Raw genomic sequence first — 15957 nt, forward strand, 5'->3', positions numbered from 1 at the left:
CTAGGGGAAGTTTTGCCTCTATCATGTATTAGCTGGGCGATACAAGATGAGTCACTTGACTTCTCTGAATCTGAGTTTTCTCAGTCATAAAATAGGTCAAGAATTCCCTTCTCAAAGGAATGCTTTAAGGATCAAACAAGATAATGTTTGTGAAGAGGGTTTATATGCTATCAAGTACTAAACAAATATATTTGCACATAGGTAAGATGGACAGGGAGGCCTGGCGTGCTGTGATTCATGGGGTCGCAGAGTCGGACACGACTGAGCGAGTGAACTGAACTGAACTGAACTGAAGATCATAACTGGACAAACAACTTGGTCTGGTCTTGGGCATTCATCCAACCAACTAAATGCTTACCGTGGCCAAGCTCCATGGTGAGCCCTGAGAACGTTAAGACTCTGAAGAACTCTGCCTTCACTGAGGTCCTATTCTAGCTGGGTGGTGTATGTAATGTTTTTACAGAGGTGATGATAGTTAAACGTTTAAATTTAAAAACAACTTCATGCTTTAATTATTATGTAAACTGAAACTTTGTTTAAAGATTTAAGTCAGTCTTAGGGCAGTCAAATTCATAGACATAAGAAAATAGTAGAAGGGCAGTTGCCAGGGAGCCGGGGTGAGGGAGGAAGAATGGGAGTTAGTGTTTAATGGGTCCAGGCTCTCAGCTTGGGAATATAAAAAAGAGTTCTGGAACATGCTTCCCTGGTGGTTCTGTGGTAAAGAATCTGCCTGCCAATGCAGGACACGTGGGTTCGATTCCTGGTCCAGGAAGATCCCCTGTGCCTCGGGGCAGTTGAGTCTGTGTGTCACAACTGCTGAGCCAGCACGCACCCTAGAGCCCTTGTTCCACAAAAAAAGCCAACGCAACGAGAAGCCAGCACACTGCAACCAGAGAGCAGAACTTGCTCTCCTCAACTAGAACAAAGCCTGAGCAGCAATGAAGAACCAGCGTGACTAAATAAAGAAATAAATATTAAAAAAAAAAAAAGAGTTCTTGAATGGATCATGTTGATGGTTGCACGACAATGTGAATGGATGCACTTAATGAAGGGATAATTAGGAAATTTGGAATGGACATGTACACTCTGCTATATTTAAAATGGATAACCAACAAGGACCTACTCTGTAGCCCAAGGAACTCTGTTTAATGCTATTTAGAAGCCTGGGTTGGAGGGGGTTTTGGGGGAGAATGGATACATGTATGTATTTGGCTGAGTCCCTTTGCTGTTCCCCTGAAACTTTCAGGACATTTTTAATTGGCTATATCCCAGTACAAAATTAAAAGTTCAAAAATAAATAAATAAATAAATAAAAATACATTAGAACTTCTAAGATATTTTAAAAATGGTATTAATAGTAAAGTTTATGTTATGCATAATTCACTACAATTAATGATTAATAATGATTAATAATTTAAATAATAACTTAAAGCTAATCTGAACCAATCTTAAATCAGTACTCACGAAGGAGCAATGTCCAGATGGTTAATGCTAAATCCAGAAGAGCAAAAGCCTCCCAGTGTTGTTGATATGGTTAGGAATGCAACAGCCAAGGAATAATCGCAGCCTATAAATCCTGCAGCGACCAGGAATATCGCAGGTCCAATCATCCCTGGAGTTAAAACGTTATAGAAAGAAAAAAACAAGCCCCAGCATTAGTATTTGCTTGCTGTTTAATACAGCATAAATCTGAGATTTGATATTACTGCCACCTACTGTAGAAACATTGTACTGCCTGTAAGACTCAGCTTCAATTATAGTTTCATAAATAAAGGAAATCAGTCCTGAATATTCATTGGAAGGACTGATGCTGAAGCTGAAACTCCAATACTTTGGCCACCTGATGCGAAGAACCGACTCATCTGAAAAGACCCTGATGCTGGGAAAGACTGAAGGTGGGAGGAGAAGGGGACGACAGAGGATGAGATAGTTGGATGTCATCACTGACTCAATGGACATGAGTTTGCACAAGCTCCAGGAGTTGGTGATGGACAGGGAAGCTTGGCATGCTGCAGTCTATGGAGTAGCAAAGAGTCAGACACGACTGACTGAGCGACTGAACTGAACTGAAATAAAAAGTGCTGGAAAATATATAGGATTAATGCAACTATTATAAAAGTTAAAAAATCTCTTTATGCAATGTTATTAAATTTACATGTGACCAGGACTCAGCTAATGTTCTACAATGTTTGAGAAAAGAGCAAGAGAATGACTAAAACATATGGTTCCAGAGAGAGGCAACAGTTGATACAGAATATCATTCAAAATTCACATAACCAAAGAAAGTAGTTTACTTTATTAAACTATTAAATAAAGTTTATTATTTAAATAATAAACTTTGTTAGATAAGGTTAGGAAAATACTCCATCTAGGTTTTGACAACTGAAACCGGTATGCGGAGTTTATTACAGGCAGTTATTCATAACATCGGAAAAGGTGATGGCACCCCACTCCAGTACTCTTGCCTGGAATATCCTATGGATGGAGAAGCCCGGTAGGCTGCAGTCCATGGGGTCGCTCAGAGTCGGACAGGACTGAGTGACTTCACTTTCACTTTTCACCTTCATGCATTGGAGAAGGAAATGGCAACCCACTCCAGTGTTCTTGCCTGGAGAATCCCAGGGACGGGGCAGCCTGGTGGGCTGCTGTCTATGGGGTCACACAGAGTCGGACACGACTGAAGCAACTTAGCAGTAGCAGTAGCAAGCATAACATAAAAGTAATATAGGAAGGGATGTAATGAGCAGCTGCTGTGTTTTCTGTGCCTATAGCAGGGCCATTCAGTAACTCTCTATGATGATGGAAATGCTGTATTTGTAGATACTGCAACCAAGGAACTTAGTAGTTGTCTTACATCGTTTTAAAATTCACTTTTCTGAAATCAGAGTCTGAAACATGATTATTTAAGGTTCCTTTGAGTTCTTTGATTTATGGGTCCTCATTTGCTATAATGATGCTAGTATTTATTTTTGATTGAAATTTAAAATAGAAAAGGGATGGAGACTTTCTTACTTTCATTGCAAACTTAGAGTTGAAAACAAAATGATTTATAAAAATTCTGGGGAAGATATTTAGCAAAGCAAGCCTTTTTTTTTATAGCTATAAGAGTATGGTAGAAATAACAGGATATTATAAATCGCAATCCTCAAAATGCATCATTCAAAAAGAACCATCTTATACAGACATGTACTACGTGTGTTAAAATATATTGTTTTGATATGTGAACAAATAACTAATATTATCACTTTTACTTTGCCTTTCAACGTAAACACAGTAAATAATTGTAAACCAAAACAACATGATTCATTTTTACCTACCTATAAGGCTAAAAACTCTTCGAACCCATAGAGTTGAAAAATTCCATCTTGCCCTTAAATTGTCAGCAGCTTGACCAGACAGGATCATACATAACCAACAGCCTAAATAAGGGACTGCAGATAAAAACCCATTCTGGAAGGAATAAGAAGATCCAGGATTAATGATGGAGGGAAAAAGAACCAAAATCACACACACACACACATACCCTTACCACCACATGAAATACATAGCAGTATTGTGCTAATTTTTACATAATACAGTAAGCAAGTTCGGTTTTTAGAAGGATTCCGGGATTCAGCTCAACGCAGTCCCGGAGAGCCTGTCTCACGGGGAACCAGAGCTCCCCGTAGTCTAGTCTGCTTAGGGTGATCTTGAATGCTATTTTGGGATTTGGGCTCTAGCTTCAGTGAGAGGATGTCTTCCTATTAGCCTAGGGCTTTCTCCCATAGGACAGTCTTAATTTATTTATTTTGAAAACATTTTTTAATTATAAAATAAAATTCAGAGAAAATCACATTAGTCAAATGCACAGCTTAATGAATTATTTTAAAGTGAGCACCATCCAGATGCTGTTAGAAACTGCTCTCTTCCGGCTTCTTGCTTGAGGATGCCCAGACCTACTTCAGCTGCATCAGTGCCGGGTGCTGATGAAGGTGAAGTGACAGCAGAGGAGCCTAGGGCTGCTGGTGCCCCCCCCCCACCGCCCCCCACCTTGCTCCAGGGTGACGAGGATGCATGGAAGAAGTAGATGAGGAGTTTCTCATCAGACTTTGTGCCCTCTGTATCGTGTCCCCGTGATTCCCCTGGCATTTGCCCCAGTGGCCCTGGCCCACCCAGCTCCCTCTGCTGATGTCCAGTGGTTTTATTTCCATCCTTCTGTCTAAGGCAGGATACAAGGGCCTCAGGCTCTATTCCTTTCCACGTCTGACATGGGGTTTGAATGTTACGTGTTGTCTTTTTGGTTTATTTTGTTCTGAAATTAAAGTATGCAACATAAAGAAGATGCAGTTTAAAAAAACAGTGCCTGGAGCACTCGCACATGCTTCGAGCAGAGGACAAAGGTGGTGGGTGATAGAGAGAGCTCTATTTTTTCCCCCTCTTCTCTTCCTCTACAACACTACCTAAACAAAATGAAAAATCCATGAGATATGAAACAGAATGTCTCATGGAAATGTGTTATTCGTTTTGATTTGACTGCTTTTCAGGAAATCACCCATTCTGGAAAATGAAGAAAGCATACTCAAAAAAAATTTTCTTTCTATTCATTTTTTCTTTAAGCACAACCTGAGGTGCCAAGCCTAAATGGCCCAATTCTGATAAAAACAAAGGTTTATTCAGAAACAGACACAGACTTAAGAGAATGAACTTATGGTTTCTGGGGAGGGGGGAAGATGGGTGTAAGGGATAGTTAGGGAGTCTGGGAGGGACATGTACACGCTACTGTAGTTAAAATGGATAACCAACAAGGACCTACTGTACAGCCCAGGGAACTCTGCTCAATGTTATGTGGCAGTCTGGATAGAAGGGAAGTTTGGGGGAGAATAGATACATGTATATGTTTGGCTGAGTTCCTTTGCTGTTCAACCTGAAACTATCACAAGATTGTCTGTTGGTTATACCCCAATACAAAGTAAAAAGTTAAAAAGAGAACACTTTTTAGTCTGAGAGAGATGGGTACACCTGTTAGAGATGTACAAACATAAAAAAGGTAGAAAGATATTTTATCACTGATATTAAAATCTGGTAATAATAATTGTTTTTCCAAGAAAAACAATTTATTCTTATATTTTGATTTGTTCTGTAGTTGGTTCTAGATTTTTGTTTCTTTTTTCTCTGTTGCTACAGTTGTTGATTTTATTATTTTATTACTATTATTAATTTATTTATTATTAATTATTTTATTATTACTATGAACTCTCTTTAAGCTTTTTCTTTTTTAAATTTAATTTAATTTAATTTTACTTTTTAACTTTACAATATTGTATTGGTTTTGCCATATATCAACATGAATCCGCCACAGGTATACATGTGTTCCCCATCCTGAACCCTCCTCCTTCTTCCTTCCCCGTACCATTCCTCTGGGTCGTCCCAGTGCACCAGCCCCATTAAGCTTTTGAGAAATATTTTTTATTTACTTTTTTATTTATTAAAATTGTTTTAACTGGAGGATAATTAGTTTACAATATTGTGATGGTTTTTGGCACAGTTCAACATGAATTGGCCATAGGTATACATGTGGCCGCCCCATCCTGGTAATAATTTTATCTAATAAATAAATTCTATTTGTCTAATAAATAAATCCCATCTATCGAATAAATACATTCCACCTAATAAATCTGGTAGTAATTCTGTCTAAGCATAATTAATGGAATAGATCAGCAAAATTTGCTAATATTTTAAATTTAAGAGTGCTTAAGAAAAGATATAATTTTTTATCACAATTTGTGATCTATTTTCAGATGTTGTATGCTTCTAGTTCCACTTCTATGGTTGAATGTTTTTCTTTTTTCTGGTATTGAGTAATTTCTTCTTTAACTTTATTCCATTTAGAATTCTGCATAGTGGGGGACTTCCCTGGTGGTTCAGTGGCTAAGACTCCAGCTCCAATGCAAGGGGCCCAGGGTTTAATCATTGGTCAGGGAACTAGATCCCACATGCCACAACTAACAGCTCACGTGCCGCAACTAAGACCCAGTTCAGCCAAATAAATAAGAGATGCTAAAAACAAAAGGAATTCTGCAGAGAGGGACCACATCTATTGTTTGTGGCAGAACTTTACACATGAATAACTGTAGCAAATGGAGAAAAGAATTTTCTGACCTTGGCCTTGTCCTCTGTTGGGCTAAGATCAACAATAACTAGTTACTGAATTTTTCCACTTAAAATTCCAGTGGTAAAAACTCCCCTGAAAACCTAAAACTGCTAACATCTTCAACATTTATACCACATGTATATGTCCATGGGTGTCTTCCATAGTTATTAAGCATTCTGTTCAAGGATATAGTCCCTTGTATTCATTTATTTAAAAAATTGATTCCAAAATGTTAATATTCAAAATAGGCCAACAGATTCTGCTTCAACTCTCACTGAGTTGTAAGAAATAGGGACACTAGGAAAAAATGAGGAAAAAGTAAAAGTGATGATAACTAATAAAACTAAACATATAACAAAGCAAGCTTATAACAAATGATCAGATCTTTAAACTTTTTAATTAATGAGATTATAATTTTAAATACAATGCATTTCAAATCAAGCTTTATTTTGAACAAAGGCTGTTTCATGAATGTAGTATGCTGATTTTTCAAGGAAAAAACCATTAAAAAAGAGGCTTCTATATAATAAGAGAATCATTTTCAAACTCTATTCACATTTCTTTTAATTTCGATTCAAAAAGCAAATGCCTTTTTTTTTTTTTTTTTGGTTTGTTTTATTTTGGTATGAAAATGCCAAGTAAAAATATTCTAGTTTTTTTTTAAGATTCTAGTTTTAAAGTCTTTCATTACAGAACTAAAAAAATATTAATGAAAAATAAATGAAGGCAATTAAGTACATATACTAATCAACATTCAGAAAACTAAGATCATGGCATCTAGTTCCATCACTTCATGGGAAGTAGATGGGGAAACAGTGGAAACAGTGTCAGACTTTATTTTGGGGGCTCCAAAATCACTGCAGATGGTGATTGCAGCCATGAAACTAAAAGACGCTTACTCCTTGGAAGGAAAGTTATGACCAATCTAGATAGCATATTAAAAAGCAGAGACATTACTTTGCCAACAAAGGTTTGTCTAGTCAAGGCTATGGTTTTTCCAGTGGTCATGTATGGATGTGAGAGTTAGACTGTGAAGAAAGCTGAGCGCCGAAGAATTGATGTGAGAGTTGGACTGTAAAGAGAGCTGAGCGCCAAAGAATTGATGCTTTTGAACTGTGGTGTTGGAGAAGACTCTTGAGAGTCCCTTGGACTGCAAGGAGATCCAACCAGTCCATTCTGAAGGAGATCAGCCCTGGGACTTCTTTGGAAGGAATGATGCTAAAGCTGAAACTCCAGTACTTAGGCCACCTCATGCGAAGAGTTGACTCATTGGAAAAGACTCTGATGCTGGGAGGGATTGGGGGCAGGAGGAGAAGGGGACGACAGAGGATGAGATGGCTGGATGGCATCACTGACTCGATGGACGTGAGTCTGAGTGAACTCTGGGAGTTGGTGATGAACAGGGAGGCCTGGTGTGCTGCGATTCATGGGGTCGCAGAGTCGGACATGACTGAGCGACTGAACTGAACTAATTACCAGTCAGCTATTGATACCGCATTCTTTTTATAGTTCTCCTGGGACATTTTCAAAAAGAAGCATCAAGTGGAATGATCCTTAAATTTGCATGCAATTTGTCACTACGGTAGGGGACTACAGTCAAGCTCTGTTAACAGAGAGCTTAGGAAAAATGAGGTTGCTTGCAACAAATCCATCCCAAGCTATGGGTAAAGCCTCAGTTCAGTTTAACTTCTGTTAATGCAATTGGTGGATATATTTCAGTATAATGGATTTTGTTTTTCAAAAGTAGCCGGAGGAGTTCTTTACAGCTTAGCTGTCTAGGTCAAGTTTAAGGTTTGGTCTACGTGGCCAACGTTTTCAGTATGCTTTGGAATTGAGTGACTGAAATGTTCACTTTAACAGTGTTGATAGCTTTAGGTCCATGTAACCACTGCAGTTGTGCCGTCAGCCTTACTGTCCTTACATTCACCACCCAGGCTGCTACTTTTTCTTCCAGGGTTTCCACTCTGGCTCAGTAATAGTTCTTGGGGGAATATACCATATTTTATTTATCTGTTCATCAGCTGATACCATTTGGGTTGTTTCCACCTCTTGGTTATTATGAATAATGATGTTATAACATCATTACGTACATCATGTACGTGTACATGTTTTTGCGTGCACATATGTTTTCAGTTCTCTTGGGTATAGACTCAGAAATGGAATTATTGGGTCATAATAACTTTATGTTTAACTTTTAGATGAACTGCCAAACTGTTTTCCATGGCAGCTACACTTTACATCCTACCAGCAATGTATGAGGGATCCGTTTTCTCTGCATTCTTACCAACACTTGTTATTTTCTGTTTTATTTATTTTTTTATTCTGATAGGTGTGAAGTGGCGTCTCATTATGGTTCTGAGTTCCATTTATGTATTGAGTAATAGTGTTGAGAATCTTTACATGGGCTTATTGGTCATTTTCATATTTTCTTTGGAGAAAAGTCTATTTAAATCCTTTGCCCATTAAAAAATTGGGTTATTTATCTTTTTATTATTGAGTTGTATAAATTCTTTACATATTTGGAATACTTAACCCTTATCAAGTATATGATTTGCAAATATTTTCTCCCATTCAGTGGGTTTTCATTCTTGATAATATCCTTTGAGGCACAAAAGCTTTTAATTCTGATGAAGCCCAACTTATCAGTTTTTTCTTTTGGTCATGTGTGCTTTTGGGGTCATATGTGAGAAGTTGTTGTTCAATGCCAGGTCACAAAGATGTACACTTCTAAGAGTTTTATCATTTTAGCTCCTAACATTTATGTCTTTGATTCATCCTTCATTTGAAGACAAAAAACACTACCAAGTTTTCTTACAAACTATGCCTCTTTCTCTTTATGTTTTTCTTCAATTTCTTTAGAGACAAAATCCATCAACACAGAGATAATAGGAATTGTCTCCATTTGATGAGATCAGAAGGAATTGACAGTTTTAGGGAGATATGTCTTATACAGCTTTACAACTATAGCTCTGCCAATACAGAGCAACCTCTGCACAATAATCTTGTGCCTTCCAACACCCCACTCGGCTACCAGCAGAGTCCTGCCACCATCCCTTTTACAAGGGAATACAGTATCACCTGCAGGGCTACCCTGGTGGCTCAGATGGTAAAGAATTTGCCTGCAACGCAGGAGACCAGGGTTTGATCCCCGGGTCAGAAAGATCCCCTGGAGAAGGGAATGGCTACCCACTCCAGTATTCTTACCTGGAGAATTCCATGGACAGAGGAGCCTGGTGGGCTACAGTCCATAGGGTCATAGAGAGTCAGACACAACTGAGTGACTAACATACACATACACACACACATACACACACACAGTACTACCTGTATTTGTCATCTGAGATCCTGGCATGTTACTGGGCGCTAGTGAGATCTTCACAGTTAAAGGGGATACTAGCCAAGATACCCTGAATCAAGAGTTAACACACACAGAGCAAAGGAACAAGCGAGGCTAAAAAGAGAAGTCTTTAGAATTTAGTATAAAAGTAAAATGGAAGATGCAAAATAACTGAGTTTCACATAGATAGGAACAAATTCTATATATTCTCTATAAGAAGTAGATGCTTATTTTTTCTTACCTCTTGAATATTGAACCTTAGGACTTCCTTCATGTAAGTAGGCAATAAGGTCAATAAAGTATAAAAAGTCCAGTTGTAAGAAAAATGTGCAACTACAATAGCCCAGAGTGGCAGTGATTTCAGCATGGGTATCCATGGCACTGACTTCTGTGAAGAGAGCTAGAAAACAAGCAAACAAACACCAGGTGTAATTGGGATAAGCTACAGCTATGCTTGGGCTTCCCTGGTAGCTCAGCTGGTAAAGAATCTGCCTGCAATGCAAGAGACCCCAGTTCGATCCCTGGGTCGGGAAGATCCCCCAGAGAAGGGATAGGCTATCCACTCCAGTATTCTTGGGCTTCCCTGGTGGCTCAGATGGTAAAGAATCTGCTTGTAACGTGGGAGATCTGGGTTTGATACCTGGGTCAGGAAGATCCCTTGGAGAAGGGCATGGCGACCCACTCACTCCAGTATTCTTGCCTGGAGAATCCCCGCAGGCAGAGGAGCCTGGAGGGCTACAGTCCATGGGGTCTCAAAGGGTCGGACATAACTAAGTACAGCACAGGACAGCTATGTTTAAATCTGTATCTTATCAGCTAAAATTTCATCTAGAACACATTATCAATCTTGGCTAGTAAATCTTAGATTTCTGAAACAACTCTAAAAATATTAAATAGCAATAGAAACTCCATGATTCAGATTAGAAGAAAAAAACAGAAATGTAATCTTAGAGCTCAAAGGTCAAACTAAAAATGCCTTATAAGTGTCAGAAGTCCCCTGAAGTATTAATTTCTCCACCTTAAAAAGAAAGGACAGTTTAATAATCAAATTCAGAGGCTGACCTAAGGGCAAAGGTAAGAGACTGGAAGTCCTATTAGAATTCATATTTCATTCTCCAATCTTTATTCAATTACAGTGATTTATAAGAACTGTGCAATAAAAGGTTTTTTATGTAGCCATCTGGAGTAATGGTCTTCAAAGCAGGGTATAAACATCCCAGGGGTCGCAAGATGATCCTCCACTGCGTGGAAAGGCATACTAGATCTATCTATACTCACTATACTCATTTTAAAACAAGAAATTAAGTTGTATTCATATTTAACAAAAAGGTTGGCCCTGGAATACGTCAGATAATCACATATTGTCTGATTTCCCCAATCAAAAGGGGTTTAATGGCGTCCTTACTTGTTGGTCTGCCCTTGGTGTAGTATTACAGCACACTTTAGTTTATACCTGCCTTTCAGAATGGATTTATGGGTTTCATTAGCCAGTTTTAACGAAAACAAATCTACAGAATTAACAAGGACTGACTTCCCTGGTGGCGCAGACAGTAAAGCGTTTGTCTGCAATGCGGGAGACCCAGGTTCAATCCCTGGGTTAGGAAGATCCCCTGGAGAAGGAAATGGCAATCCACTCCAGGACTGTTGCCTGGAAAATCCCATGGACAGAGGAGCCTGATAGGCTACAGCCCATGGGGTCGCAAAGAGTCGGACATGACTGAGCGACTTCACTTTCCCTTTCCCTGGTGGTTTAGTGGTTAAGCATCTGCCTGCCAATCCAGTGACCCAGGTTCGATCCCTGGCCCGGGAAGATTCTGCAGGCTGCAGGGCAGCTAAGCCCACTTGCCACAACTACTAAGCCCACACACCTAGAGCTCGGGCTCTGCAATGAGAGAAGCCACCGCAGTGAGAAGCCTGTGCACCACACCTAGAGAGCAGCGCCTGCTGGCTGCAACTGGAGAAAGTCCACATGCGCCAAGGAAGACCCAGCAAAGACAAAAAAAATCTTCAAAAGATTCATCTGGAGAAGGTAAACAGAAGTCTAATAACATAAGTACAAGTGAATGCTAAGAAAATAGTAGAGTTGACACTTTTCTTCATGAGCCCTTTGTCAGCTACCATACCAAACAAAATGATGGCAGGCTCATCAATACTCCGTATTCAAACACACTATTCCCATTAAACAATGTATTATTATTAATTTTTAAGTGACAAAAAGCTTTTCCTATTAAAATTCAAAATTTATGTATATATTGTTTATTTCATCTTACCCATCCTTTAAAGAGTCTGTCTTTATGTAAATTTTATAATGTATGAAAGTACAGAAGTGCATACAGATAACCATAAAAATATGCATATGCTCAGATTGTTATCCCCCACACTGTATTTTTTAAAAATATATTTATTTACTTGGCTGTACCAGGTCTTAGTTGCAGCACTTGGGATCTTCAGTTGTGGCAATGTGGCATCCAGTTCCCTGAGCAGGGATCGAACCTGGGCCTCCTGCATTGGGAGTACAGAGTCTTAGCCACTGGACCACCAGGTAAGTACCCCCGCTTTACAGACACATGATTAAGTAAAGCCTGGAGACCACCGGTCTGAGAAATCAGTTCCTTACATTTCCTGTATACTGAGACTCTGCTCTGTCTCTTCAAAAGCTGGAGCAATCTATGTTTTCACCTCTAGGGTGCACTATTATTTCAAAAAGGGGAAGAACCAGTATTACTTGGGGCCTTTTTTTCTAGGGACTTTTGATCTGATTTGGTAGATATACTCTTGTGATTCCCCCCATGTATCAAAGATGTAGGGGATATGGGGGAAGAGAAAGAGAGGGGACGATTATTCTTATATAGCAGGGTTCTTGATTCCAGCTACACTTCAGAATCTCCTTTGGCACTTCAAAATTACAGTTGGCTGTGTTCTACCCCAGACTTGCTGATTCAAAGCCAAAGTCAAACTTCTGAGTGAAGGGCCAATGTATATATTTTAAAAGGCTTCCCTGGTGATTCTACACAGCAGTGGTTCTCAAACTTTGCTGCACGTTAGAATCACCAGGCGAGCTAAAAAACCCCAGAGCCAAAATCACACCTGAGACGAATTAAATCAGGTTGGGAGGCGGGTGGGAGATGGGTAGGATGTAGGTGGCCATATTTTTGAAAGATCCATGGATGATTTCAGAGTGTAGCAAACTTTGGGATCCACTGTTGTAGTAACTGGGGCTTCCCCGGGCGGCACTAGAGGTAAAGAATCCACCTGCCAATGTAGGAGATGCAAGAGACTCTGGTTCTATTCCTGGCTTAAGAAGATTCCCTGAAGAAGGAAATGGCAACCTACTCAGCATTCTTGCCTGGAGAATCTCATGGACAGAGGAGCCAGGCGGGCTGCAGTCCATGGGGTTGCAAAGAGTTGGACACGACTAAGCATAACACAGCAGCAGTTGTAGTAATTAAAGAATTCTGCAACCTCCCCACTGCTGCACTGAGCCCTAATCACCCCTTGCTTGAAAATCTTAGGACAAAGAGGAAGGAAAAAACCAGTCTAGAGAATTTAGCATTTAAAGGAATTTGGAATATAGCTCTTTTTACATGGCTTTGAAACTCACAAAAGAAGTGAAATCATACTTCTTTGTTGAAAAATATGAGCCTAAATGTATCTGATCTAAATAACTGAAATATATCTGATATAAAATACGTAATAATTTTAAGACATGTTTATAACTATGTATTTACACTTACTGATGGAGATGTTTTAGAAGAGGATAGGGCTCTGATAATAGCTTCTGTAGCTTTTCACCAGTATTTAGGCATAATCTTGCTTATATTAATATAAATGAAGGAAAATTGAAACAAACTGAGCCATACCAGAATATTTTCACAGTCTAACAATTGAATTTTCTATAATCTGAGTGTTTTGGAGAATCACTCAACCATGAGCAGCTATACGTGGAGAGTGATGTCAGCAAGATGGCCAAATAATATGCCCCTTATTGGTATCCACTGTACCCCACCCCCAACAACAATCTGGCATCCATCCACAGACAAAAGTGTTTTTCTGGGGGCAGTGGGATCTACAAACATATGCCAAGGGACCTGGTAAGAGTTTTGCATGCCTGTGCATTGGGTAAAAGACATAAAGATCTTGGTCCCAGCTGTGAATCCTGAAGTAACTTGTCAACCAGCTTCAGCCTTTCTTGGCTGTGGTCTGGGAACCCTTGGAAAATAATTGACTTAGTTAGCTTTAGACAAGGACATCCTGGCATTTGTGACAACACATATGGACCCTGAGGGCATTATGCTAAGTGAAATAAGTTATACAGAGAAAGACAAATACCGTATAACATGTGGAATAGAGACCAAGCTCTGCAACGAGGGAAGCCACCACAGTGAGAAGCCTGTACGCTGCAATGAAGAGTAGCCCCTATTCGCCACAACTAGAGAAAGCCCGCATGCCACAACAAAGACCCGGTGCAGTCAAAAATTAAATAAATACATAAATTCAAAAAGTCAAAACTCATGGAAACAGAGAATAAAATGGTGGTGGGCAGGGGCTGGAGAGAGGGGGAAACTCATCTTCCAGTCACAAGATGAGCAGCTGCTACGGTCTAATGTCAGCATGGCGACGATAGCCAGCACTACTCTATCATGTACTTGAAAGCTGCTAAGGAAGTAGATCTTAAATGTTCTCACCACAAAAAAGAAATGGTAATCCACTGAGATGATGGAGGTGTTAACTAACCCCACTGTGGGCATCATTTTGTAACACGTGCTTGTGTGTGTTAGTCACTCAGTCGTGTCCGACTCTTTGCGACGCCACAGATGGTAGCCCGCCAGGTTCCTCTGGAATTCTCCAGGCAAGAATACTGGAGTGGGTTGCTGTTCCTTTCTCCAATTTTGTAATTAAGTATATCAAATCATCATGGTGTACATCTTAAACAAACATACATAATGTCAATTATATCTTAATAAAGCTGGGTGGGGGGAAAGACCAGTTGTAGGCCAAACATATAAGCTTGACATGTAGCAGGATCTCAATAGCTATTTATCACATGAATATGAAGCCCACAGAGTCAGAAATTTGGAAAGAAGAATATGATATGTAAATGTTAGTGTTCATTTGTAAACTGAGTATAAAACAACAGCTTTCTTTTCTCCGAATGACAATTATGATATCAATTTATAGTATTTCCACATTACAAGTTATATTTTAAGGGGGGAAACCCTTCATTTATAAAACATTCAAATTAGTGATGAATTTTTAAATGTTTCTAGGAGAAACTATCCAATTAGCTGTGGCAGACATTAAAAAAATCCTTCAGGATTTTAAGATAACCCTGTCTAATAGAACTTATTATGGTGACCGAAATGGTCTATGTCTACACTGCCCTATTTGGTAAACAGTAGCCCTATCAAGCCTTTGCAATATGGCTAGTGTGACTGAGGAAATGAATTTTTAATTAAATTAATCTAAATTAAAATTTAATAACCACAAGTGTTGGTGGCTACCATAATGGACAACAAAAGTTGAAGGCAAGATCTTAATAAAGTACAAAACAGCTTTTTCTGATGTTCTAGATAAGAAATTATTCTTTTGCTATTATCAGAGATGACTTGTCAATCACGCAGTGTCACACACTCTCTTGGCTTCATTATACTTAAATGTTGGCAAAGCGCATTACAAAAGTTCTTGCCAGAGCTCCACATTCTTCTAAAATGCCACTGCTGATGAATGAAAAAATACTGGAAAGGAAATTTTTTAGTTGTTCAGATCATCTGCCTAGCCAATATTTTGAGAGCAAATTCTTTAAGATATTTGAGTAAGGGAATTTCTGAAGGAATAATCAATGAGATCTTGAATCTTGTATAGAGAATGTATCATTAAATAAGTAATAATAGCTCAAACAGCTTTTAAAAATAACAGTTGAAGCACGAAGGTACAGAACAAAAATGTATTTGTTGTCAAATGTGCAAAATCTTCTAGACTATAGGAAGGGTAAGGTCAATCAATAACATTTGAGTATCTTCTATGTACAACTTCACAAAAAAATGTTTTCCTGTCAAATGTAAGAAACAACAAATTGGTTTAGAAAAAGCTGCATGAAACGCATGTTCTAAGTTAGCGCAACTAAATACTCAAGCCAAAGCCCTTATTTGCTTCATAAGACTGCAAAATTGTATACTCTTTCAAAAAGGTAGAAGAGAAGCAAAACAGTTATAAAATATCCTGTCCTAAAGACTTAGTAAAGAAAAAAAATTAAAAAGCAAAAAAACAATACCAGATCTCTTGAGGAAAGAAAACGTCAGTGGGTAAAGTGGTAATGTCTTAACAATTTATTAAAAAGGAGACCTCTATATACCGTGTTCTTGGACTGGAAGAATTAATATCGTTAAAATGACCATACTACCCAAACCAATGTACCAATTCAACGCTATCTCTATCAGAATAACAACGCCATTCTACACAGAACTCGACAAATAATTTAATAGCTTGTATG

General features: G+C 38.8%; 1 protein-coding gene and 1 long non-coding RNA gene across 12 annotated transcripts in view; one reads left to right on the forward strand and one right to left on the reverse strand.

The window, feature by feature from the left end:
• Positions 1-989, forward strand: part of LOC147365598 (uncharacterized) — a 34793-nt gene extending 33804 nt beyond the window's left edge. The window contains exon 3 of the long non-coding RNA XR_015132590.1: positions 202-989. This is a non-coding gene — a long non-coding RNA (uncharacterized LOC147365598). The remainder of the gene's footprint in view (positions 1-201) is intronic.
• SLC17A5 (solute carrier family 17 member 5) overlaps positions 1-15957 on the reverse strand; it is a 76643-nt gene that overhangs the window by 23069 nt on the left and 37617 nt on the right. For 4 of the 11 annotated variants that reach the window (XM_086316808.1, XM_086316814.1, XM_086316812.1 and 1 more), the window contains 4 exons: positions 11877-11969; positions 9709-9867; positions 3318-3450; positions 1465-1612 (listed from right to left, as the gene is read on the reverse strand). In XM_086316808.1, coding sequence (XP_086172934.1) covers positions 1465-1612; positions 3318-3450; positions 9709-9867; positions 11877-11969 — 533 coding nt within the window. The remainder of the gene's footprint in view (positions 1-1464; positions 1613-3317; positions 3451-9708; positions 9868-11876; positions 11970-15957) is intronic. The other 7 variants (XM_086316809.1, XM_086316816.1, XM_086316815.1 and 4 more) reach the window with 2 other exon arrangements.

The sequence above is a fragment of the Bos grunniens genome, chromosome 9 (assembly GCF_055505025.1).
Source record: "Bos grunniens cultivar Pamir isolate PY7600 chromosome 9, Bosgru_T2T1.0, whole genome shotgun sequence".
NCBI classification, from domain to species: domain Eukaryota; kingdom Metazoa; phylum Chordata; class Mammalia; order Artiodactyla; family Bovidae; genus Bos; species Bos grunniens.